At 41.1% G+C, this 27,896-nt stretch overlaps 3 protein-coding genes across 12 annotated transcripts in view; 1 reads left to right on the forward strand and 2 right to left on the reverse strand.

The window, feature by feature from the left end:
* The window catches only part of LOC125761105 (uncharacterized), a 61,358-nt gene extending 36,189 nt beyond the window's left edge, over positions 1 to 25,169 (reverse strand). For 5 of the 10 annotated variants that reach the window (XM_049421953.1, XM_049421952.1, XM_049421954.1 and 2 more), the window contains exon 1: positions 24,921 to 25,169. The gene's annotated coding sequence lies outside the window, so the exon portion shown is untranslated. Of the gene's footprint in view, positions 1 to 15,656; positions 15,757 to 16,080; positions 17,570 to 21,003; positions 21,216 to 24,335 lie in introns of those variants that run through there. The other 5 variants (XM_049421947.1, XM_049421948.1, XM_049421950.1 and 2 more) reach the window with 5 other exon arrangements.
* Positions 25,170 to 25,295: 126 nt separating this feature from the next.
* LOC125761149 (ribonuclease P protein subunit p30) lies at positions 25,296 to 26,557 on the reverse strand. The gene is made up of 4 exons (XM_049422046.1): positions 26,370 to 26,557; positions 26,197 to 26,306; positions 25,705 to 26,123; positions 25,296 to 25,637 (listed from the first exon to the last, which is right to left on the reverse strand). The coding sequence occupies exons 1-4, from the start codon at positions 26,455 to 26,457 to the stop codon at positions 25,322 to 25,324; spliced, it is 933 nt and encodes a 310-aa protein (XP_049278003.1). The 5' UTR covers positions 26,458 to 26,557; the 3' UTR covers positions 25,296 to 25,321.
* Positions 26,558 to 26,683: 126 nt separating this feature from the next.
* On the forward strand, positions 26,684 to 27,894 carry LOC125761159 (uncharacterized). The gene is made up of 2 exons (XM_049422058.1): positions 26,684 to 27,174; positions 27,250 to 27,894. The coding sequence occupies exons 1-2, from the start codon at positions 27,169 to 27,171 to the stop codon at positions 27,841 to 27,843; spliced, it is 600 nt and encodes a 199-aa protein (XP_049278015.1). The 5' UTR covers positions 26,684 to 27,168; the 3' UTR covers positions 27,844 to 27,894.
* Positions 27,895 to 27,896: the final 2 nt, after the last annotated feature.

Consider the following 27,896-nt stretch of genomic DNA (forward strand, 5'->3'; position numbering starts at 1 on the left):
TGCGCGTTCATCTGAACAAATCTTCACTTTTTCAATTCAATACCTGTAGCTCCCCACTACCAAATAGCTCTGGTTCTCTTTGCCCCACCAACAACCGGAGGTGAATAAACTTTTACTAGCGTAAGAAAGAAACAAAAAGACAGAAAAGCGATTGCGCTAAAACAAGAACGCGCACCTTGCGTGCACACACATACACACACAAACACCCTCCAAGACACAGCTCCTAAACCCGAAGCCAGAGAAGCCCAAAACATAGTACACGGTGGTGGTAATACGTTGGCAAATGGGGAGCAAAGGTAAAGATAGCATAACAGTTTGAAACATCCAACCTCTAAAAACACGGTGAGCGCTTGAGAAATGGCAAGAGAAAGGCTTTCAGAGAAAAGGAAAAAGTTAACAGGAAGCATCACTGCTTCTTCTTTTATGTTACCTATGCGTTCAGCTTTCTGGGCCTTCACCAAGAAAGACTAAGCCCTCCCTGTGTTTCTCTGAAGTCCGACACACAGGTCAGGGCCTATACCAAAAGCATCACAATAACGGTGAATTTATCATACCTCAGTTGTCATTTTCTGCACGGCATAATAGTGACCATTCCCTTGTCTAGCTTCTACTGTCCTTAGAAGGCAAGAATAAAAGATTACTATTCCACAATCAAATACCTCCACACTGGAAAAAAAACTGTTGGTGCCATCACCTTTCTTTCCCAATCCAACGGATGCCACGTGACTATTTAACGGGGTTGTATCCTGGTCACGGCACCAAATATTTTATTTAAGTTATTAGAAAGCTTTATTTACAATTTCGAAGTATAAAGGATGATTGGATTCGTAATCAATAAGGTGCCTGGCAACGAGAGCTGACAAAAAGGTGAAATATTTGTCAAAACGGAGCTTTTGTCGCTTTGTTGAGCTTTTGACAAAATTTTATTTTGTAGAAAATCCACGAAAAAGGTTGACAAGAATGGTGACAAAAAGTTGACAAAATTTTGAGGTTCGTATATCGTGAATTGCTGACCATTGCGGTGTTCTCATTTGTTGAATTAACTGTATTTCATCCCTGCAAGGACACAGACCATGTTAATCAAAATTTAAAGCCTAAATTACTGTAAAACTGCTTACATCGCGTTGAATTTTCGTGTACGTTGAAGATGATGAAGATTTTGTCAATCATGGGTTGCTATGTTTTGTCAAAGTGTACAAATGTGTGCACGGCCACGAGAAAAACTATTTTTCGCAGTTGACAAGCTGTTTTTGTCACTTGAAAAATTTGTCACCTTTTTGTCAGCGCTCGTTGCCCAGCACCTATACACTTTACTGAATCGCGCAAAAGAATATGAAATACGCCGCAGTTGATACCGAAACACCAAGTACTTTGGCAAATATATTGATATAGAATTGTGTGCAGTTGTTATAGAACGTATGGAGATGTGGGGATTGAATGGGAAGATGAGAAAAAGTAAACAAAAATAACTCCTAATACTTGAAGTAGTATACACCAAGAATAATTCATAAGGAAGTTGAGAGAAATCCTCATTTCACGGTCCATTTTCACAAAGAAAGCATTCAGAAAATGTAATGTCGTTTCGTTTAAATTACACTTTCCAAACGGTGGGGCCTCTTTGCTAAGTACAGTGTATCCTTAGCTACTGGGCGTAGCCATTAAGCTAGGGGGTGGTGATTTCTCCCCTTTTCGCCTTTTACCAAATGTCAAAATCTCCTCTTTTTCCTCATAATCAAACGGAAATAGACCATCTTCATTGCGCTACGAACCATACCACCCTCTTGTTTAGGGCAAGAATTGCAAAAAGACACACAATCCGACAAGAAATATCCAGAACATCTTTCAGAAGGTTTTTTTTTGGTTGCTTAAAACCTATTGCTTCATTCCCCTTCTGCTGTCAGAATTACTTCAGACAGAACAAACAAATAATCCTTCCTTGCGCCGCTGGAGTATCGCACTCTGAATTCCGGACGAAATTATGTCCTTTCTTGCCTCCGGATATGGTGAGGCACCAATTTGGGTGAGGCATACATGAAAGAAGAATAGGGAAGTGGATCGCTATAAAAACGAGAATCATCTAATACACACAGAGAGAGAGGACACCGAAACTAAACGCACACAATGTTATGTTAAGGGACGTGTATCGGAGGCAAATCTAAAACCAGAGCAAACGTTGTGTCGTGTTCTCCGCGCACCTGCCAATGATAACCATCGTACAAAAAAAGGAAGGGACACATATACAAACGTAAAAAGGAACTGCTGAAGAGAGAGATATGGGGATAAGAACCGGTGGCGGTCGAAAATCATTAACCAAACAATCGATGGAAAGATCCTGGCATCGGTTGTGAAAACATAGGGCGTTTTTTCCGTGGCAATTGATTGGGAAGAATAACATGAGAAAGGGTAACAACAGGAAAACGTTCAATTTTGTGAGTTCCTCAAGATGTGAATTTATCTTATCTATTTCGGTACTAGCAACAACAAACTCAAGCATTCTCTAATGAGAGTAAATCAAATTACATTGTAAAAAAGATATTATCCTTCTGATAGCCACTGCTAGATGGTGAAGACAATATGTCAGGCACTATTTTTTTTTTGTTCTGCGGACAATGATAGCATTCAAGATGACTCACACACAATGGTAAGTAAAAAGGTGATGACCCCGGCCACGGAAAAAGCTACCGTTTTGCGTTGTGACCGACTCTCGGAAAGCCATTTCACCATACGAAAAAAGGCATCTCCCGTATGTTGGTTCTATGCGCATGCTTAAAAATTAACAAAACAATAATTCATCCTCTCCTCAGTGTGCTCAGTGCCACCATCCGCCCCCAATGTGATACCACCATCCACCCAAAAACCACCCTATATATCTGTGCTTTTTCACGGCATTTTTCCCATCCTGCTGACGCGGGGAGGGGGCGCAGTACACACGTCTTTTTCTCTGACCGTATACTACACTACTCCTACTGGTGGTAATCTTTGAGGCTGCGAGAAAGCATAAAAACACACACACACAACCATGAAGGGATGATTATCCACCCCCTCATCTATAAGCTCTATCAGCGAATCGCATTCTATCGGTCGGAGGAAGAAAGCAAAAGAAGCAAATGAAACGAATTTTCATTACCCTCCAAAACAAAAACATAATCAATTCATGTAACGTAAATGAAGTTTCGATTTTTCTGACGTTTTCATATCCATTTTTTAATGGGTAGAGTTTGTCCTCTCTTGCTGTTTCTCTCTCTTAAATACAAAACGTTATTTCAAAAATATAAAAAAAAACCAAAGCTACTGGACAATAAGCATGATCCAAACTACCAATACATAAAACATTTACATCCTTTGAGTAAATGTCCTTTTTCAATCCTTTTTTCTCCGCTTCATTTCAATGTCTTTTTAGACAACTCATAATTTATATTAATAAGTATATGATTTCCAGGTTTAATTTTAAGTAAAATTTCCAGATTTATTATTTACTATAATAGAATATCAACTCTATATCAATGGATGCCAAGAAATCATAAATTATCGCAATGTCACCAGATGGTATCGCAAATGTGCAGATAAAAACTATCACAAAGTCAACGTTCTAGTTACGGTTAAATAGTATCAAACTGGCGGAAGTATAAGTAGTTATAGACCACAGCTCAGTTGGCCCTGTAATTGACGATAAAGAGCATTAATCTTATTTTATCTGAGCAAAATATTTAATATGGAATTAGCATTCAACCTTCAGTTTGTTAATATTAATGTTAATGTTTGTCTTCGTGTAATATCAGTTTCGTTTGGCTTCGACATAATCTCAACTCCTGCAAAGATCGGCGAGTCGACTCCACTTTAGATGTTGTTACGTGAAACTGCTTTACCAGAAAGAAATGATAAACAGCTCAAACGAAACAACACTAAAGCAGAAAGAGAACTGCACCTTACAAAGGAGGAAATTCAGATTCGCCTTAGGTTCATCATGTGGATTGTTGTACTGTTTAAATTATTAGTGTTGATATATACAGCATACCCATCCTTCATTCACGTGACTTATACCGGTAGTATGAAAAAATAATCGTCATTTTTTTGCTGAAAGTTACCTGAAATTAAAAAAAGAAAAGAATTATGTTATAATACACTTCTAGTGACATCATTTTCAAAATATGTTATTATTGATAATTAAATACTGACAATACGGCAAAAGCCGTAATCATGTAATAAAATAAATAATAATTAAATACTATAAACGGTGGTAAAAAGCTTCTGTAAATCAATAATTAAACCGTTGTAAAATGTTGTGTTTGAAAATATTATGATAGAGAGTTGAGAAATTTAACAAATTACATGCTTCTTCTGCTATTAGAAACGCAGACAAAAAACGAAAAGAGTGTTTTAAGCAATAAAATCTACCATGGAGGAAAATGGAGCTCATCTAACCCCATCACAAATAATGAATTGATTGCGTTTGGTGGATGTTTCTCTAAATAGATGAATCGAATCGATTCGCCACCGCCACACAACTGCAGTGCGCACTCAAATGTACACGTACATCGTTTTACACATACATACGTGGCGACGACCCGCTCTCCTTACCAGAGGGTGGAATATTGCCAGCGTCGTAAAAAAGAGAAACCGCATTCGAGAAGCTCAAAAATGGCGGTCAAACCAACCATCGCCCGATACAAACGCACATAAAAACGGACACCAATACAGATGTGCACTCGTAAACGAAGACCAATTATCGATGGTAATAAATGCAAATATGCTTCATTCTTTGCACGGCATCTTATTCGATTCTGCTCTTCATAGCTCAACAAAGACTTCGATCGCTGCTTTCGGAAGGCAGGAACGGGATATTAGCAGCGATAGGCAGTTGATGGGTGGCACTGGAAGGGATGATCTAAGAAATGGTCCCTAGCTTCTTCAAAATGTGCACACGCACAGCAGCATCAAGCATGAAGACGGTACTGTACATTTGTTGAAATGGTGAGAGAAAGAGAGTGTGCGCCATTCCACTGTCCCTATGTGTATCGGATGCCATCACACAAATGAAGACTGGCCCCATTTTCCCAAAATGCTGTGGTGACTCGCGACAACTTGCGCATGTTCCAACAAACGATGGGCACACCAGCAAGCAGCAAACATGAGACTACCCCCTCATCAATGTATGTGTGTTTGTGAAACATTCATCCAGCCGATGCTGCAATGTGTACATTTTTCGGTTGTGTATAGATTATTGCATTTTTCCTCAGCTTCTAACGATCCAACTTTTTCTATATACATTTCTCGAAGCTTGATTCTCTGCGTAAAAGTTCATAATTTAGCGGTGCAATAATAAGTGTCAAAAAACAAGTGTCATGAAAAAAAATCTGTCATGAAGTTGGGATGAAGTGTATTTACATGCAATAACTGTCAAACCTATTCCGCGCACTTGTCACTTAAGACATTTCTAAACGTCATGCACTTAGTGACGTCATCATACACAACAGCACACCCCCAAGTATCTTGATGCGTTTCGTTTGTTCTCCGTGTCACAAAACTCTTCCCTTGAAAACGACGATCACGTTTTGTGCCAGCTGTGCGAAGGGGTGTTGTATATCCCATTCACGCCTTTCCCATCTGCAACTCCCCAACTCTTCCCTTAGCAACCTAACATTCATTCATTCCCTCTTTAACCGTTTCCAAGTCAACCGACTCATCCACTTACTTCCTTTTCCAACGGTTGGGGGGGTACAGCAAATTGGCAAACACAGTTTCCAATCTCGCTTGTATGTTCTTTTTCCTTTAGCACTTTAGCGTGTCACACACATACAAAAGCTACCAACACACTAGTATGACGAGGGAAGGTGTGACGGGGTCTGCCACAGCTATTCATTCAACGTCCTTGCCACTCTCCTCTGTCTCGTTTCTCTCCTGCCCCACCCCATCGAGGATGATGCCCAGCCCAGCCCACACACACCCAATCCACAACCAAAACGCACAGCGAGAGTCAGCAGACACACGATGTGGGGCTAGAGGGGGGATGGAGGGCGAAGGTTTGTTTTTGTTTTGTTTCTGTCAGCAAAAATAAGACACACAAACACACAGTGTAGGTACGCACCAGCCAGTTACCATACTCACGGGGTATTCGCTCGTCTCGTGAAACCGTGTTTTTTGTGTAGTAAATGTATCACACGCTTGTATCAAATGTCGCGCACGCTTTCGCGTCAGCTGATCGGTGGTTGGAAGAACATCGCAAAAAAAACGAGAACAACCAACGTCACATAAAAAACGACACGCCACCACGGCCTACTGAATAGAAATTCGTTTTCGATCAACGCGAAACTGTCTGAGGCTGGTGGCACAGCTCCATCGCTCCGATTTTTTCGCATGGTCCTGTCAAAATTTTGTATGGGATATGACAGATCTCAAAAGCTTCCGATTTTATCGGAAGGTTGAAACAAAAATTTTTGTTTCCATCGGAAGGTACCTTCCGATTTTATTTGTCAAACTGAACTCGCTCGTATAAAACTCTCAAATGATTCTTTTTCTCGAAATGACAATGGCAAATGTTTACATTTATTGTAAATAAACCATTAACCATGGCAAACGTGCGTTTGGGCGAAGAAAATCCATCAAATCCATAGTGAAATCGTGCGGAAAAATCGGAAGAGCTGTGCCATACCTTGCGATTCGCATATGCGAAAAAATCGGAGCGATGGAGCTGTGCCACCAGCCTGAGGGGGACTGGGGAAACGAAAAACGAACACCACTAGTCACCACTTGACAGTTGGGATACGCATAACGATCCGAACGATCGCAGGCAAAATGGCTTCCTGTGCGCTTTTATTGTTTCGTCTGTCAATTTGCTCGATGGGTGCTCGACGGGTTACTTGATTGCATGTGTAGATGTTCTTTTTGCGATTTTTTACGCACATTTTAAAGACATTTTGAACATCGTGCTAGAAAGTATTTAAATGTCAGTATGTTGTGTTTTCTATGTTCTTCTATCCAGGCACTTCTTTCGCTTCACCTTACTATCGGTAAAAGCTACTTCAACCGTAGAAGAACCGTACCGGCGATGAAACACCGTGCCGTTATTGCGTGCTTGTATGTTTGTATTTTCTGTGTTCTCCAACGCTCCAACGTACATATACACCCTCAGCTCTTCTTACACGCTCTTCATGCCATTGTTGCCTGCTGCTTCCCGGCACTAGGGCACTCCCCCCGGCATCATGTTACGTCGGTTTTGAGCACTATGAAACACCGCACTAACACGCACAAGTAAGTAGTGATTTTATGGTGACGACACATAGCCAAGGGAAAAAGGGATGGGCCGGGTGTGAGGGTGAGTCTGTTCTGGAGACGTAAATGTTGGCTGTGAGGAAAAACACGCAGTCTGGTGCTCTACTCTTCATTTCCCTCTTGTCCTCTGTCTACCCCCTCTTACCACCCTTTCCATATTCCTGCAACATGCTTTTCTGTTCTCTCCTTCTCTCTCTCTCTTTCTTTACTATATTATCTCTCAGTCTGACGAGCATCATCACGAACGGAATTCCCTACATTTCATGGGCCTGGCTGACACGGAAGTACGCGCCAATGTGCTCCATCTCTCAATCCCTTTGGCTTGCGTCGCTGTTTCCGTTTGCCGGTAGAGAACCGGCCACAAGGAAGAGCGGCAAGTTTGTCGAGTAAAATACAGCAACACCATCATAGACTATCATATGCTGAGCCCACAAAGAAGGAGATGTGGGGTCGAATCTATCCTCCACCATCATCTTTTCCATACAAAAAGCATCCACTACTGTTTGGTGCGGTTTTTTGGAGGTCTTTTGAAGAAACTTTTGGCAAGGCAAAGGCAAAAACCATCCAGTAGTGTGGTGGAAAGGTTCTCCACAACGCCACACTAATGTCCTCTTGCCTACTCAGTGTACCAGTGTTGGGGATCCTTCTCGTCCATCCGACACATCTCCTCTGTTTTCCTCATTCTCTTTCATTCTTTCGCTTTTTCTCTCTCTCTCTCTCTTGCTCGCTCCTTTTTCTTCTCTTTCATTTACACTCCCATAGAAAAACATTCTCACAAAACGAAGTGAGGTCAAGGTCATTTTAGGTCGATCCCCTGTTTTCTGTAGTATTTAATGTGCGTGGTAGTAGTTGACTAACCTTTTCGGTGCTTTACATGTGCCTAACATGTCTCCACAGAGCTGTGCGTGTGCTAACACACGAACAATACCATCCAACAGCAGCAACAAAAAGGCGGACAGACGAGCACGCACGCCCTTCAAAACAATTTAAAACGTGCTCACCGTTATACGACACTCTCTTTCACATGATGCACTCAGCACAAATTTGCGTAGGTGCACCACATATACAGCAGTAAAAAGAGAAGACGGTTTGAATTCGATGGAATGTAACAGAGCCAAAAGATATACTACGACCGATGATAGATAGGGTGAACTATTTTATAGACTTTTTTGTTCGAATTTTATGCGCCGAACAAATGCGCCGTCATCCCTCCGCTACCGTTCAACCAATCTTTATGAACATTATCATAAAAGAACGTTTGCTGTGTAAAGTAATTTAAATGGAGAAATTTATGCCTGTCTCTGGCTTCGCGAATGAGTTAACTCTGCATAGCTTACTCCATCTCTTTTTCTCTTTACTTTTTATTCGGACATTTAAGATCGCGCACACGGCACTAGACGAAGAAAAGGAAGATTCTCACATTTCAATGGTTGCTTAATGGAAAATAAACACCCCCAAGTACGATAAACAAATTACTTCCTCGTATCTACTTCTGGAAGAGGAGGAATTAAAAAAAAGAGACAAAAGAACCCAAATACCAAATTAGTTAATGCACGTTAATACACACGGAACAATGCACGCACACAGATGTCAATCAATGTTTTACGACAAAATGGATACTTTTTCGATATTTATGTTGCAAGATTTCATCTAGCTAGGTATAATACTGAAACATTCGAACCCGTACTGTAGACACGTCGACAAATTATTTACAAAACAAAGCGAATAACTGTCAAACGTGTGTAGGACTGAAAAGAAAAATTATCCTACGCATGGACAGCTTTGTGCTCGCGTGTTACAACGACTTGATTATTACTGAGGGTTATACACTAAACAGACAATTTGCAATCATCGAACCCGGAGAGGAAAGGCGTAAATAATTTATCTTGCAGAAACATACTCACTAACACAGACGCACACACACACGGACGCGCACGGTAAGATGAAACAATCGGACAATAAAACTAACTAAGTTAGTGTGTGCACCCCATTGGACGTGCGTAAAGAAATTGAATTTCGTAATCAAAGCTATTAGTTTGACTCATTAGTCTGTGGTGTCGCACAATGGAAAATACCGAATAGATGGGAACGTTGTTTAACACATGATGAAAATGGTCTTTTTATCGATTCGCAGAGTAAATACATTTTTATTCTTGTCCATCCGGTTTTTGGCCGGTATTACTTGTGCAGTGGGGCCCGGTGGAAGAGGAAAGGAATGAGAAATATGCACGTAATATAATAAACACATATCGTCGCCACAGGACCGGGAGCACCAGTAGAGTATTGTGCCGTGAGACGTTCGCAGCCAAACAAAACAAAATGGCGGCTTTGTCGAATAGAGAGGAAGAAGATACACAATTCACCTCTCACTGAGCCAAACGGGCAAAAAAAAACGACACACAACCAAAGCAATCCATAATTTCTCACCCGCCTAGGTGTAACCGATGCTGTTCCAATGATGCCGCGGATGTAGAGTGTGCTGCCGCCGGGTGGGACACACAGGGGGGCAGCACTGTTGACCAGCGGACCAATTTCATACGTGCCTTTCTTCTCGTTCTTCTACAGATCCACCACCGGTGCCCACTTACGGCTGTGTTCCGGGCGACTCGCGCTATCATTTTTCTCTTTCGTGCACATGCGAATAACAACAACAAAAATGCAAAAAACAACGTACACTGAATGTAAAAAGGCAGGCAAATATGCTACCAATCTCACAAGAGTGTCAGCAACCGAAGAGAATGTATGGTGGCGTCGTGTCGCCTGGTTTAGGGTTTTTATTTCATCAACGTCTTATCTCTCCCCTTCTCTTATTGCACCAATACCAAGAGCATTACACGCGTGACAATAAAAGTGGTCCGAGGGAACACGCTAAGCAGTTGCACGATGTTTCACAAAAGTGCCAATTGTAATGCGTTTCTTAGTTGTCTTTGATTTAGCAAAAGTACTTTGAATTGACGCAACACACGTGACTGAGTCAATGAAATTTGCGTGTATGCTGATATGCTTAATTTATGTGCATAATTTAACAAAAACTTGATTATGTTTACTGTCAAGCGCTGGCCATTCTGAGTCATAACAATGGGAACGTTAAAAAAATCGTTATCTGTTTTAGAATATCCAATACTGCCAAATGAATATGACCTATTTGACTGCACACATAAAAACATCAACTAATATTTGATATCATTTTTCTTCAATTCCAAATACAGTGGAACGCCGATTATTCGTGCTCATCGGGACTAGTGATGTGCGGGTCGACCCGAACCTACCGGGTCGGAGCCATCCATAAGCGACCCGAACCCGTTCGGGTCGACCCGTACATACAAGTAGGTCCAGTAGGTGCAACGATTCCGGTAGGTGCAAGCTGCCATAAGCGACTCCGACCCGTGGGTGCAGCGAGTTTGGGTCGCACTCGGGTCGAAGTAGGTTCAGTAGGTCCAGTAGGTGCAACGATTCCGGTAGGTGCGAGCTACCATAAGCGACTCCGACCCGTGGGTGCAGCGAGTTCGGGTCGGACTCGGGTCGAAGTAGGTTCAGTAGGTCCAGTAGGTGCAACGATTCCGGTAGGTGCGAGCTACCATAAGCGACTCCGACCCGTGGGTGCAGCGAGTTCGGGTCGCACTCGGGTCGAAGTAGGTTCAGTAGGTCCAGTAGGTGCAACGATTCCGGTAGGTGCGAGCTACCATAAGCGACTCCGACCCGTGGGTGCAGCGAGTTCGGGTCGGAACTACTGAACCTACCTATGTTTACGGGTCGGCCCGAACCCGCTGCACCCACGGGTCGGAATCGATTCCGATTTTGTTGCACCCGACTCCGGGTCGAGCCATGAAATGAATCGTATGTCCCATCACTAATCGGGACTCGCCCCTGCCGGATAAGCGAATATCACGGATAATAGGCACAACTCTTTTTATTGACAAATATTAGTGTTTAGTGTGTAATGGTTGGAATTTTTTACTAAAGCTAAATATTAATATTCTTTGGTGCACTTTGCAAACTAAACCTGTTCTATTTGGTCGAACCTGAGTCAATTGTATCATTTCCTATTGAGAATTTTATTTCTTGTCATCATCGCTTTGCAATAAATATGTCAACTCGCCTTTGAAACTATCATTTCCAAGCTGCACGGATAATGGGACAGCCGGATAAAAGTTACCCGGATAATCGGCGCTCCATTGTAGTTAAAAAATAGTGTTTTTTCTGTTTGGACTGTGATTCTTTCATTTACAAATACTCATCCCATTCATTCCGAACTTGGCCGTCTACAACTAAGCGAATAATGGGGTCTATGATACCTTCCACTCGTTTTTTTATATGGACTTTGACGTTTGGCGGCTTATTTGCTGCATGTTTTCCATACAAATAGCTCAGCAAAATAAGTCTGCGTATTTCAGATTAGAACATTTTTCTAATGTTAGTTTCGATCAGCTGCTCGACAAATGTCAAAATAAGGCATTTTTCTAGCACGTCTGAAACAGGTTAGGCCATATTTGATTCGGATGAATGTTGATTAGATTAGGATTTAAAACAACAATGAAATTACATGAGTTTAATTATGTTATGCTTTTTATGAAAAATAATACAAATTTTTACTTAGGGTATGCCTATATTTCGAACTACATTTCGAAGCTGTAATTCCTGTTTCGTTAAAATGCGGTTCTACAAAACTGCAGCCTAATGTAATTCTTTATGTCAAAATGCTAGGTCCTTGAGGAATCCTTGCATGATGATATTACCTGTCAACAATTTCCCGCTCGATTCTTCTCGATGTTTTGACAGATCTGGGCTAAAAATTTTAGCTTTCTAACTTAAGGTATCATAGATCCTAGTGCTGGATTTAAATTAAATATTGTTTTGAACAATAAAATTCATTTCTGGTAATTAAATTATTTGATGAAAACTTCGCAAGAATTCAAGTTTCGATGATATCGATGATAAACGAATATTGGGTTTTACGACTGAAATTTTACGTCTAGACAGTCTGGGGGTTGTTGTAAGACTATCAAATCAAGTATATTTATCAAATTAATTGTTATTCCACGAAAAAATTACCAATGATCAAAAACAATTGTTGATCTTGTTATCTCTATAAGTATCTTCTATACGTGAAGGTTGTTAAAAAACGAAAACATATCAAAGAAATCTTTTTCTAACACTAATGAGATTAAAAGGTTAGAAACATATTTTATACTGCTTTGATTGCTAACAAACCGAGGATACTTTTTTATTTTATTACATGATTACGGCTTTTGCCGTATTGTCAGCCACAGACAGCTGAGGTAATTACAATTTTCGCAAGGCATTTCCTCCTTGTAATTTGCCATATCCCGGGCATGCTCGGTTGTGAAACCGAGGATACTTGTCCATAGAAAAATATTCCATAACGAGAAAAAAGCATTATTTTTATTTGAAATCAGGGAAATTTTGAGATATTTAACGTAGGAAAGAAAAAAGAAACATTTTTCCTACCAACCGGGTTTAGTTAACTAGTAAACAATATCTTACCAATTGTCGTATTGATTTCTTCCATTCGTCACGACCTCCTTCTTCTTCAATATCGTTGATAGAAGCATCACATTTTAGAACAATTGCCATTCCACGTTCCATTCGCTATATTATTGATTTATCTGATGCATACGCACAGCTAATATGAAGACACCAAAAACATTACATCGAACTTCACCTTCTGATAATCCTTCGCACATCAGTAAAAAGGACGTCGAGGATAAACCTCACCGAATGACATGGACGAATCTCGCACAGAGTGGTAATATCTACACATTTTGCTCACGTTTGCTCATTTTTCCACTCGAAACACATACCAAAAACACTAACATCTCATGATTGACTCATCGTTCTAATTAGACTTTGGTGCGCCGTATTGCGGGATTTGTGGACTATAACGCCACAGAAACAACACCACCTAACCCATTGGGCAATGCTAGTTGGAACTCGATAGTACATTCGTTCTTCGTCGGCAACTTGCCCACTGGCTAGGATTTTTCTTCCCTCTATTGCTGCGGCTTACCATTCTGCCATGACCGGGTCCAGACCATTGTGAGTTCAAGCATTCAGATGATATCCCAAAAACACATAGGAAATCGATTTTTCCCAACCCGACTGACTGACGTACTAAAAGGCTGACGCGACACACGACGACGAATACAACTGTTCGCCGCTTGAGCCGATCATCATCTACCTATACGCTCGACGTGTTGCTCGCATTAGCACCAACACACTGCTCTGCTGGTCTGCTGTTTGTGGCATTCCTCAGCAGGCGGCGGTGCGCGTTGTTGTGGGTGGTGTCTTCTCCATGTCGAATCGGCGAATGATTTCACCCAAAAAATTGATTGCGTTTACAAAAGTAAGACCATCTTGACGAACAACTCAAACACTCCCTACCTCTTTCGCTCTCTTATTCGCATTCGCGCTCTCTCTCTCTTTTCAATGTTTGTTTAAATACGCGTACTTATGGATCATGTACAATCACACACATCAAACAGCATACTAACGTTTGCTTATAAAGAGACTTGAAAACGGGTACATGTAGCCAAAAGAGAAAATGTACATCTGCAGCGAAAATTCGATTATTTTGCCAGGTGCCAAATTATACATGCACACACGCAAGCCATTTGCAAATGAGATAGAAAATTTTGTTTCCGAAAGTGGAAGATAAACTCTGAAGAATGCAATCATAAATGTTTGGCGTGATGATTTGGATTAGCCATTTTTTGCCAGAAATTTGACAAATTACTGACTGCCTAACATTGATTTAGGTTAAACATTTGTCTATTTTTTCATGTGATTCAAAAGTTTGGCCTAAAGTGCAGTTACAAGTATTTTACTGATAATCCGATATTCCGGACATCAAAATATTCCAACGAACGCATCAACGCCATCACTCATTGTGATTTGGGTTGTTCGGTATCTTTCTAATGACATGATCCGCCTGTGTCCATGTCTGCCGCACGCCTATTTCAGCATTGAAACAATATAGCTCATACTTTTGGAAGATTTCGAAAGTGGAATCTGTACATCACCTTCGCATAAATCGTCATTAGTGTTAGTGTGATCATTACCTTAACTGTTCCATCTTCTTGTAAGCCACTGCTGGAGATCTCGATACAGTTATGTTAATTACAAAGAACCAAATCTTTTTCTTGTATTTTCTAAAAAATGATTTCTTGACGAGTGTCTTTTGCTATCTTCTGTAACGCTAATGAAGTACAATATCTTCACGGCTAAAATGAAACCGATCGGCACACACGCGCGCAGACATTAAACATGTATAAGTATACAGCACAAAACATGTACAGTGCAACATAAAATCCAAACGGAATCACACAACTACACTTCGGGGCACTTTTATTACCAGAAAGGGGCAACATGAACAAATCGAGAAAAAGAAGCAGAATAAAAAGTTACCCATCAAATAATTTCAGCGGTTGGCCTATAGTGTAACGATTAATGTGAAATGCTATTGGGAGAGATCGCACGACAAACGAAAAAACGCTTATACATGCATTTTAACTCTCTTTCTCGCTCTAGAAACCCCTTTTTTAGAATGCGAGTTCGTTTCGATAATAAGATTTGATGAGTCGAAACGCGTTCGTTCTGCGACTGCTGACACTTTGGTTAATTTCTGTTTTTTTTTATTATGCGCCATACTAATTCAAAGTTCACACCAAAAAGCCGGTGAGATAGACGGGCAATAGGATTTTTCATTTGTGTGATGGTTTTAAGCTAGTTAACATCATCGCGTACGTTTTACTAACCAACCAAAGCGGATTTCGTTTTCCGTACGTGCAACGCACAACCATATGCACAGCGTACAAAAAAAAGGGAAGAGAACACACGCCGTGGGGACCCGTACGTAAATGAACTAATTTAGCCTCTGCTGCTTTCGCGAAGGTGATTACACGACTACAAACGTGTTTTCTGTAAACGCAAGTAAGCGCACTTTGCAAGTAATTCTGTCCGACGCACATACCAGCTACAACACCAATATGGCCATAAGTGGCGGCTCGCGCTGTATAACACTATTTTCTTTTCACTCAATTGTAGAAAACATAATATGTTTCATTGGTTTTTGGTAGGAGGTACTAGGTGTATTTTTCCGGTGGTTATGATTTATTTATTCCTTTCAGCAAAACACTGTCACATACACTGGTGAAGAAACGGGCACACATCATATATTCGCTAACAGTAAAATAGCAAAAACAAAAAACCGGACAATGAGAGCGCATTGTTTTCTATGGCATAAAGTGCACTTGAAATAATAAATTACACCACATAAAACTATTTTTTTTGCAACACACCACACACTTGTTTTCCACCCAAACTTTCCTCGTCACACTCTCCTCGAACACACACACACACACACTTACACATTTCCTATTTTTCATTCCATTTTCCATTACGTTGATTTTCTTTTCTTCTTAGCAACGACCTTTGTTAGGTGCACGAGATTCGGAGGAGACAGAGGGACTTCTCGGGAAAAGAAAATGAAACGAGAACGAATATAATTGCTTTCAGCTCCAGAAACCAACCACCCTGAAATAGCTGAACTGTCGCCCCCGAACCAAACAACACACACTAATTTAAACAAACGCAGCAGCAGCAGAAGACGGCGACGGCGACGACGACGACTGCACACAGAAACCGTATTTCTACTGCGACGCCATTATCGCTACACCAAACCGATTTTTGTTTTGTCATTTCACACAAGCGGTAAATCGCGAAATTCACCAACTCTTGGCATATCGCGCAACACCGACACACTGCACGGAAAATGTGAAACCATTTACACACCTTCGATTTCCATCAACTAATTGTGCGACGACCGCGTACCTGGCTCCTTGTTTTTCAGACTACACACATCGCATTAACAATATATTCGCCCAGCAACGGAATGTTATTGGCAGATGATTTTAAGTATTACACAATGGTTAACCGAAAAAAACGGCCAAAAAAAGCCCATTTTCGATGCGATTTCGTTTCCGCAATTTTTTCTCGCATGCGTCTGTCAAACCCGTTTTCAAAGGACTGAAACCTCTCCGCTGTACGTACGAGCAGCAAAGCAAAAGCAGCAGGTTCGACCATTCGCAGCAAAATCTTCCGTTCGCTCTTTCTCCCTCTCTCGTATAATAGTGAAGAAAAAATATGACATTGCACGCACACACACACTACCAGCACTGGAATCAAACGCAGAGGCACGATTGGTAGTGGTGTTGACGCGCTAAACTACACTATCTCACCAACACACTACACAAACACACATCGCGCGTTACTTTTATTTATCTGTATACAAAGGGCTTTTATTTCAGAATTCGACAAAACAATTGTTCCATTTGTTTTGTAACAACGATTCATAAAAATCAACAAAACGTCTTTTGCTACAACAATGGTGTATATCTCTATTCATCGTACAATGTTCCTTTCATTGTGTTGGTGCACACACAGAGATATCAATACACCGTTATCTTCACAATTCGATGCCGGTACAACAAATCGTCAAAAACCTACCCCCAACACACACACACACACACATACCATCATCAAACATAAAGCGCATAAGCGTCGCCTGCTTGCTAGGTGGCTTTATAAATGCGTATTGGTAAAATCGTTTCCCTTCGCTCGTTGTCTCTTTCTTTCGCACACCGTGTGAAGAGGAAGGAAAGCTTCAAAACTCTGTTACGCACGCACACAAGTAGTGTTGTGGTGTCCGTACAATAGTGAGCAGGAACGAACACATGCGCACGATTAGCATACCGACCATTCACCCGTCGCCGGTTTTCTTATTGACTCTGACCGGTGGTGGTGTGTTGTTGTATACGCATTCAGCATAGATTGTTCCCTTCCTCTAATATGCACTACCCTTAATCTTTCCCGTTGTACTATCTTTTCACAGCCGCTCACTGAATTTGGACCCATACCAAACGCTGAATGACGGGGGGCGGGGTATGAGAAAAGTTGTCTTTTAACCACCGTTTTACCTTTTCTTGCAGATGGACGCACGCATACATGCAGGCGCATGCCAAACTATTCAGCGAGGCAGCAGGCAGGACACAGCCACAGACAGGCACCGTAATTAGAGAATTGGAATAAGTGCTTTCAGCTGAACATCGATTGGGAACGCGCGTTCGGGGAGCAGAGAGTCAGCAGATTCGTACTCTCGCGTTCTTACCGCAGTTACTCTCTATATGCCCCATCCTGCCAGGTCATATTCTTTAGCTCCCGCGAACGCAACCAAACGTCGAATGTGACAGATAAATGTGTAGTGTCAACCGTCAGCTCTCAGCATACTTTGAAAGGGGAAAAAAATGTATCCATCCAACTATTCGAATCATTCACGACATTGATCCACGCAGGAAACCAATCGATTCCAGCACGGGTTTCAGGGTGTAAGAAGGTCTATTTCCTCTAGCATCTGTGTGAGCAGCAACCGGACAACTTTGCAATGCAACTACCACCACACACATCAGGGGCAATTATTCAAGCTCCTGTTTTGCCTACACACATCGAACACTCGGGTGGAGGAGGTTCATGGCAGCCAACATAAAGAAAAGGTGAATAGAAAAAGCCAACCGACCGCGGCGCAAAACACGCGCTTGCTGCCGGGGTCGCGCTTGTGAGTATTGTAAAAACTGTCTTTTCTGTGCATTGAAGAAACAGTTTCAATTGCAGATGGCCTTGTAATTGGTGTCGTCGCACAATCGGCCATGTTAATGTTTTTTTAGGTAGAATTAAAGCTCAGCTAACATCTGACGAATTTTGAGGTTTGGTTTGTTTATCTAAAAATATTGTCTAGATGCGAACTCACTATCTAGGGGAACCAATGTCTAATAGACACTCAAATCCACCCCCTACGATCATTGTTGTCTGCTTCTTCGCTTTGGCTTATCGATCAACTAAATGAGCTAGACTTAAATATTAGGTAAATCTGAAAAATTGTTTCAGAATAAAATGCTTGTTAGCGTATATATGAATATGTTTCCGTTTTCTTTCTATTCCTATTTGAATTAAACCGTCGTGTCGTGGCGAACAAAACCGCCTATACCTGAAGCGGACAACCCAAAAACCGCTCGAGGGTTTGCTGTACATCTTCTTACAAGTGCATCTGTATAGGTGTGATCATTACTCGCGTGCGGGTCGAGCCGCTCATCACATGGCACGCGCGCATGCTTTGCGGTTATGCTAACCAACCATTCTCCTGTCGTCTGTATATTTGTGTGTGTTGGCATATGTAAGATTTGGCAAATAAAAAGTAAACTACCCACTGTTCATCGTTTTAATAATGCTGCTTATTTGGTGCTCCTTTCGCTGTCTGCATTTCAGGAAATATTCGGATCACCAAATCGATCGATCAAATGTTAATGTTAATGGCAGCATATAATCGTTACTAGATTTTCAAGATTAACTTAAGATGCTAATGTTGCATCAATAAATACAATATTTACATAAACTATATTCAAACATTAATACCGAACCGCAAAAAAAACGAAGCCAGCCAACTATGCCCACAACAGAAAGCGTCTAGAAAAAGTAATTCCTCTGATCTCTCCCCCACAAGACAATACTAATGAAACCAAGCAAAAAAAAATCACGCAGTGCGCTTGACCTGGCTGCGAGCAGTGTAGGAAGCAGCAACAAACAAGAGAAAGAAGACATATTCGAGCAGCATCAAAGCGGACCAACGGACAGGAGCGAATGAATATGAGCGAGAACGAGGAGACATAAATGGGCACTAAAGAAACAAAATCCAGTGGACAGATGATGTGCATTAACATGAGCGTAAGCGGGAGATAAAACCAGATTCGAGTACCCCCGCTGTTTGCTGCTGTACGGAAACGCTGATGACGCTAGTCCAAAGAACTAACAATAAGAAAAAAATAAGAGTGAGGGAAAACCAAACGGAAACGACACCAAATGGTATAGTCGCGCAGGCACGGTACAAAAAGGGCATATCGATGTATACACATCTCTAAATCGAACACCGACCAAATTTACCATATCGACTGGCTAAAGACGATTCCAAGGTTTTCCAAGCGTCCACATATGTAGTCTACAATTATTATGCAAATTTAAGACCTTAGTAGTAGAAAATCTGGGGGCGATCCGGTGGTGCATGTGATAAATGGCGCCAGTCCACACGGCCGGACCGGGTTCAAATCCCATCCGGACCGTCCCCCCGTAGCAAGGACTGACTATCCGGCTACGTGGTAAAATAAGTCTATTAAGCCAGAAATGACCGGCGTGACCTGTAAGGTCGTTAAGCCAAGAAGAAGAAGTAGTAGAAAATCTGCTCGAACTACTTTCGATCAGAAATTACAGTAGAACGACCATTTTCTGAGGGCGGATTAACCGTGCGCCGCTGTTCAACCGTGGTGAACATTGGTACTGATGTGTTAAAATTATTAAAATCGTCACCAAACGATATATTTGAAATGATTTTATTTTACCTTCTAAATTTTAATTGTTATTTGATAATAATTTGCTAGATCCAGAATAATGGGATTTTCCGATTGGGCCGCGTCAGCAACATAGTGGATGACACTTTTTTAACACGGAAAAGGACGATCTTTCTCCTTTCGTGTACACTTTCAGATACTTTATTGGTAGTTTATAATTTATTTACTTTTACTATTTTTTACCCTAGTCGATCTTTACAGTATATGGACATTTTATCGACGAAATGGAGTTTACTAAGTGATATCTCGAATCTTTTCCGCGACATTTTTAATTTATATTTTGACCAATAATTTCCAACCCAATTTACTTTTACCAATACCATCCATAACAATAATCTAAGCAACTTTTTTCATTTCTTCCGAATTAGTTGGTTTCCATTGTTTCATTCGTGGCACTTGTGATAACGTAACATTATTCAATTTTCATAATGCATATTTGTTTGTTTAGGCTATCAAAATTTCAATCTGACTCTCGTAGATTAATAATCAAAATTATAACGTGTTTCGGAGTCATATCTAAAGGCGGAACACGAGTCATATCTTAAGAAACTTAGCAGATTTTCTTCCACAAAAGCAAATGATTTTTGTCGATCAATAAATTCACTTCATGCAGTTGATTGAATTGTTGAGGTAAGCCATTCGGTTTTCTCTCTTTTTCTAAATCCAATTCTCTAAAAATAGCTAGGGAGCAAATTCATCACAAGCACTATCATTATCATTGTAATTATCAGACTCAGAATCAGAAGATTCTGAACATGAAATCGGTTCAAAGAGCGATTTGGTGACCTGACGGGCAATTCACTGAACATGTACCGTGGCTGTCAACGTGTTAAAAGAACTAAAAGTGTTTTAAAAATGCACTGAAATCGACAATAGTCTAATGAGTTGTAAATAAGATCATATCGTTTTGATCAAAGGATCACTGGATCCTAAAGTAGTCAATTACCCGTACGTTATTGAATGACATTTAAAAGGTTCTTCTTGACTATTTTCTATTCATATCTTTCATATGACTTATAACTTATCGATAAGAACAAATGATACAACATTGCCAAGTAAAAAAAAATCCCGTTTTGTCATTCGATATTTTGATTAGAAAATAGTTTAAATTTCAATTCAGTGGCAAATTTGCACAAAAAAACTTTTGTATGTAAAGTTAAGATAGATTTTTCGTTAAGTATTTTAATCTAGTGATTATAGACAATTCTACAAGTAAGCTGTAATAATAACAATTGATACAATTCAATTAGCTAAATTGACTTACCTTATTGAGTAGCTGCTTAAATCATGTAATAATAGTTGCACAGACCGTTCCGATGGGTTATTCGTTCACTGTCCGCACATCTCTTCAGTTCCACACACAACAGTCATACACGATTTATTCGTGTTCGTTACACATACGGTTACTAATTCATTTCATTACGAACAAAAAAAAACACACAATCGAGACGTGGCCAACACCATAAACACGACGAAGAACACACCAAAATGCGAAACCATCATCTATCTACATGAAGCTGCAGGGAGGGAGGGAGGAAGGTGAAGCGATCCACTAAGATGACAGTCCCATCCCCATCATCCCCTTCCGTCATATGACATGTCATTCGATTCTGTCACTCTCTACTTTTGCTTATTGCCTTGCGCTCCGCAAATATGGAGATGTCGTCGGGGCGTCGTCTTATGCTTTTTTCTCCGTTCACAGCACACCATCACATCAGCAGCAGCAAGCAGTACAAACCCTTTTTATTGCGCTATTTCAACTTCACTCGAGTGTGCGGCGACAGCAGTACAATTGATCATTGATTTAGCGCTCTCTCGCTCTTCCCCTCATATGATATTCGTTCTCTTCGGCACCGATGCCGATCGTCGCCATCATCGTCCATCGTCGGGTAATCTTTGAAGGCTATTACTATGTGACAGATCAGCAGCAGCAGTTTCATTATTGTAATGAGAAAAATGTGTAAGCTCTTAACAGTAATATTTCGCGTTTCTCCCCTTATACCGAGCACTAGACACAATTATATTTTCCATTATCGCAAATCAAACGATAAAATTAGCGATACTTTAAACTAACTAGCTTCACTTTGCACTTATTCAATCTACCATTCCTGTATCTACCATCTCTTGGCTTTGAATACAAACAGGAACGAAAATAAAAGGCATAAGAGAAAACAAGAAACCGGTATATGCTCAAGTCAAAACCTGTGCCACTAGCTACACACAGGTGGAACAGCCGGAAAACACTATTGATGGTAAATTTGGCTAGCATGTATCTATCTTTGTGGTCTACAAATTGGCATACTGATTCGAAAGAATGAAAGAAAAAAAGATAAGAACGATTGAAACCCATAAAAAAAGATTGTTATGCTGCATGTACATAGCAGCGAAGTAGCAGAGTTGTTTTTCTTCACTTCTTCCATGTATATCTTTCCGTTTTATTTGATTCGCTTATTCACCACCGAGCGTCGCCATAGGCAATACGCCGGTAAAGAGCGTAAGTATGTGTGTGTGCGCTAGTGTGGGGTAAGTGAATTCAAACAAGAGTGAAACGTGAGACAGATAAGAAAAATCTCATTTCATCTCACCATCTATCGTAAACGTGAAAAGTGAGCACGGCGAGACAAATTATGAGTTTCGAATGTTATGTGAGATTCGTTGAAAATCATTGCTCGTTCGAAACTCAATATTCTTCCGAAACTAGAATTTAAATCCGCAACTAGGTATGAATAATTCAAAACAAAGAGCCATTTTAATAATGTTTTACCTACAAACGCTAACTATAATAGCGAACAAATTTTTCAATGATGAACCATTTTAATCAGTTCTGCAGGTTTAATTACCTCCGGTGAACGGTGTAATAAAAATCAATCGAATATTCGCACAAATTTTTCCCGTTCGAAACGACATTTCGATCACGCAGTCGTTTGCCGTTTCGAAGAACACTCTCTGTAATACCTCCATTTCATTTGTTCGCCATTCTTGCTCACGCCGAGACTGGCTCTTACTCTCCTTTTCCTTTCTCAGCACACCTTTAATTCTTCAGCATTTTTGTTGATTTGTTTCTTCTTTGTGTGCCACACTCTGGTGTAGCTTTCTTTTCCGCTTTTTGCTGTTCGATTCTTTAGCTCAATCGCCCATAATATGCCATCGCTGCTAGAGGTTCGATAGTTCTTCGGTTTACTACATCGCGTTCCGGTTCTCCTTAGCCACGGCACGATCAATTTATGTCCGATCTTTTTTTTTCGCGATGCGGGTGCAACAGGAAAGCAAGCGCGCGCGTGTGAAGGGAGCGGATGATGGCGACCCTTTTTAGAGCATTAACGCAACTATACCACCACACTCTTAATTGCAATTGAAGCGAAATGTTCATTCCGCACACAACCGAATCGATGCGGAAAATCCACCATCTTTAATCGCCAACACTACTGCTTGTTATTGGTTACGCGAGTTGAAGAACCTTTTTGGTGACATTAAAAAAATCGTGCTTATATGTGTGCTTAAAATATAAATGTTTTCAATAATGCTATTTACGAATATTCTTCTCGCGCACAATTTTATAAAAACTATCCACAATCAAGGGGATATTTCTGTTCTGTTTTCTTGGCTGCTGCTCTCATTTAGCTTTTTTTTTAAAGCAGTAGGCGATGGGAGAATCATCATTTGCGGAGTACCTCAATGCGCTTATGCGAGTTGTGTGCATTAAAATTTTCTTAATTTCCTTACAAAACTTCCGGGGTTTGCTTTACGTACACACGCACGCACACATGCGCGTTCACAAGCTGGACTTCTTTTCCGTTTGCAACGCGGCAACATTTTCTCCAGCGGGAAATAGGATAATGAAGAACAAGAAAATCATGTATCCATTGAAGCAGCGATAGAAAAGGTTGAGGTGCAGAAGATGGTGGTTGGAAGCGCACGGTGAACTGAAAATCAAAGCACACTCTGAACGGCCCCGCGAGATGATATGGACGACAACGCGACAAAGATGAGTACAAAAAAGAATGGAGTTGCTTTAATGTTTTCTTCTTCCTCCAGCTCATATTCACTGCTCCGCGCTACTATTCTCACTCCACACAACACAGTACAGAGATACACACACACACACTTTTGTTTGCATCATTCTCATGCGGGACGGCGTCATGTATCACAATTGTATTATTTTTCATTTCGATCGAGGTACAAATTAAAGCTTTTGGGAACAATTATAAGCACGACATCTTTCATACACTTTCCCGTGCGGAGAAGAAGAATGCGGCAGCCACATAGATGGCGTTGTGTGAACAAGCAACTACACACCAAAAATCCCATCCCTCTCCGTTGCTAACCACTCACGGCAGGATAGGCCAAATCTCGCACGCAGCAGGCCGTCATCACGCGAAAGGAAACAACAAAAAAAATCGATCACTTCTCACACACCACCACACCTTTTGCCGTCGTGAAAAACTCGCATCTTCATTTTACTTCGTACAGTAACACCAGTTCACAAAATTATGTTGGTCCATTGACCGATGGAAAATAGAGGACAGACAAACAATAAACACTTTACGATAAAACTGCACGAAATAAGTATATGTGTGTACGTGTTTGTGTGGGTACCGATCCGTTTGCCCAACTGCCTCTGACACTAAACACGCCGCCGGTAGCAAAATTTTCCTAGCGCACGCACGCACCGCGAAAAAGGCGATCCTCAACATTAAAAAACACCTCCATTTTGTTTCTTCTCATCGATACGATTTTTATCTGCCCTCTCTAGCACTGGCTTCTCACACTGTGTGGCGCTGCTGTGCTGCTGCTTCTTCCCAGTGTGTGATTGTGTGTATGCTGCCTTTCTCTTTCTTATTGTACCCCCAGACGAAGCGATGGACAGGGACAGAGCGAAACAGCGTATATGCTTGTGTGCGTGTTGAGTATGCTTACTCTTCATTTTCTTCGCCACGAATTTGACAAGTTTGTAAAAAAAAATTCCTACTTTTCCTACGCACAATTCAACACTTTTCCTTTGACGATTTTGAATGTATCGACACTGTTACGAAATGTACACCAACCTCACACTGCCACTAATTAGAATATGGATTTTCTTCCACTTCACTACCAACACACCCCGTTGTCTGCTAATGGTGAGCGGGGGCAAGTTTCACATTCTTTTTCAACTTCAATAGAAATCACCATGCCAAAACTCACCCTTTACTGCTTTCGCGGTAAAGCCACACGGCTAGGCTGTTCAAAATTGTTCACCGCACACGCAAGGAAGCCGCTTTTCCAAACACACCGATGAAAATTCGTGCAGAAAAACTGTCCTGCTCTGTGTGCTACCGACATGAGCGTTCACCTCATCCGGAGCGTGAACCGACTAGTGAAGAATGATGATGTGTGCGTCGCGAAAACTTGCCCGATGTGTGCTTTGCTGTTGCAGTGCTTTGTGTGCGTGTGTGTGTGTGGATTCTATATTACCTGTTTGCAACGCTATTACACGCATACTATTGCAAAGTTACAACGCTCAAGTAACGAACATGCTGGTATATATAGAGCTAAAGTTTAAATGTAGCGTTAATGTCATTTCGGCAGTAAGTTCTTGTACGTATTTATTTAATTTTCTCATGTTTGGACATTTTTTTCGGGGGCTGTTCCTTCTCATCATTTTCTTCGTCTGTTCCATTGCCGTCATCCATGTCAGCATCCTCGAAGGTTCCTTCATCTTCGTTTTCATCGTCGTCACTGATATCCTCTTCCAGCTCAGAATCAGAGTAATCGTCACTATCCTCGGCAGATTTTATGCGCCGTGCAATAATTACACCCGCCTTTCCGAATCTTCGAGATTCAGCGGAAAGCAGTATCTTGTTCGGAATACCCCGGATCGATTCTTTCGATTGTTCTTCACTAAGCCCAAAAATAAGGCCACTGAAAATAAAGGATCAATTATTTCATCTGCTTCGAATGGTTCGATAAGCCTAGCCTACTCGCTTACAGGTTCGCTAAATCGTAAGGACTTCTTAGCTGGAACGGATTCTTTGCCTCACTGGAGATGATCACATTTTTGGACTTTCCAACAGAATGATACCGATGAGCACGACCGATGGTGGCTTTCCGTTCGCTCGAGTCCACTATGGTTGGAGCGTACTTCAGCTCAAATGCAATGTCTCGTTCGACAGCTAGGTAGTAATATTTGCGAGCCAATCGCAAAGGATTCGTACTGCTGTTGTGCGTTATGATATCACAAACCATCGTTTGGCAAGCGTATTGGAGGCCGCTCAGGGTTGTTGGCAGAGCTGCTATCAGGTTATAGCATCGAATGTTATTTGATTTGTTCAGCACCAACGAAACGGATGCATCGCTAAAGATAACAGTCAACCGGTTGAAAAAACGAATCTGTCCCCCGAAAGAGGCCTGCGAAAAAGAAAGTACCCAATTTTCGTTAGCAATGATTGTTCTGCTTTCACATTCATCCGCTTGTGCTTACCTTTAAATTTTTCAAGCAATAAGGTTTCGGTACAACATCTTGTTTGCTTGCGGCATTTGCATCTGTTGTAACGTCGATTATTTGTTCGATGGCAAGATTGCGATATCCTACTGTACAATTGCAAACGGAAAAGTTGATTTCACGGAACGTTTATGCTTTTTATAAAAACTTACACTCAATCGCTTCCCGTATGATTGGTTCCAGCACATCAGCTCGGGCCTCGGGAATGCACAAATCGGTAAAGCCGGTAAAGTTGTTCATTGTGGGAGCGTTTTGGTTGTATCAGCCGTACTGTGCTGTATGTAAACAAAACATTTTCTCGAACGCACGTGGATCACACGCTGCTAGACTGTCACCATAATCCGCAATTCGAGCAGTGGCTGATGAAAAGTTCAAGCAGTTGCTATAACATTTAAATTCCTTCACCGTTGCGATCGGTTTTGCATTCTCCAGTAGGAATGAAAATTTACTAGTGTTTAGTAATGAAAAATGCAAGAAAAGAACAATGATTATCATAATGCTGCCTTATTTGTTTAATTTTGATCACTGTTATATTATTATTAAAATGTTTTGTACAAGAAAACTCATCTACAAGCAATTGATTTACATTGGCCATATTTTATATGAAATTTTTAAACACAATACTATTGCTATTGGATCATATAAACTGCAACAAAAACATCCTCATTCCTCTGCCTGGAAATGGTTCAAGGTAAATGCTTGCATTGTGTCACGCTTCATTGACGGTGAGTTGAACTATTTTCATGGCTAACCGTATTAGAAAGTATGGAGTCCACAAGCTTTTAAATAACTACCTATATAGCGTGCTTGTTATACGAATTATTTCTACAGGATGGCAACAATCGTTGGCCATGAAAGACTTAATATAAAAATGGCAAACATGCAACAACTGCTTCACACTTCACTTAAAGCTACGCACAGAAGAAGCTCGTGTTAGAAACATTTACAAAGATGAAGGTAATTAATAATTTCAAACAGAGTTGAAATGTTACTTGTAATAAAATATTTGTTCTACTATTGTTCTTTTTAAAGTACTTCGTTGCATTTGCCTTGCTGGCTCTGGCCGCTGTCTCCAACGGATCCTACTTGCCAGCTGTGCAGTCGGTCCTTCCGTATTCCTACAACTCTGGACTATACGGACTGGGTCTGAACTCGTATGATGGTCTGGGTCACTACTCCGGGCTTGCTGGACTTGGATATTCCTCTGTGCTGGATAATGGACTGTCCTACCCATACTCGGCCGCTCTTCCGTACTCTGTCTACAACAACGGTTTGTACGGAGGATACTACGGCGCCAAGTACGCCCCAACTGTGGTCCAGGCTAACGTAAACACTCTGAACACCGTCAATCCATTGGGTCTTTATGGAGGATACTATGGAGCGAAATATGCCCCGACTGTGGTCCAGGCCAACGTGAACGCTCTGAAGACAGTCAATCCGCTGGGTCTGTATGGAGGATACGGTGTGGAAAACGGATACGGTCTGGGTCACGGATATGGCTACGGATACAACAACTACCTCCCAGTCCAGGCCCATGCTGCGAAATACGTTGCAGCCAACCCGGGAGCCGTCCATGTAGCCCCGCTACCAGGACATCTAGTCAACCAGAAGTCTATTGTGGCTTAAATGAATAGGTAGAAATGTGTAAGAGTATTTCAAGGTTTCAATAAAATATATTG

The sequence above is a fragment of the Anopheles funestus genome, chromosome 2RL (genome assembly GCF_943734845.2).
Source record: "Anopheles funestus chromosome 2RL, idAnoFuneDA-416_04, whole genome shotgun sequence".
Classification (NCBI taxonomy): Eukaryota; Metazoa; Arthropoda; class Insecta; order Diptera; family Culicidae; genus Anopheles; species Anopheles funestus.

Coding starts and splice junctions, on each gene's coding strand:
- LOC125761149 (XM_049422046.1), bottom strand. CDS start 26,457: ATGAACAACTTTACCGGCTTTACCGATTTGTGCATTCCCGAGGCCCGA. Junction 26,307..26,369: donor CATACGGGAAGCGATTGAGT/GTAAGTTTTTAT, acceptor GCAATTGTACAG/TAGGATATCGCAATCTTGCC. Junction 25,638..25,704: donor CCTTACGATTTAGCGAACCT/GTAAGCGAGTAG, acceptor CTTTATTTTCAG/TGGCCTTATTTTTGGGCTTA.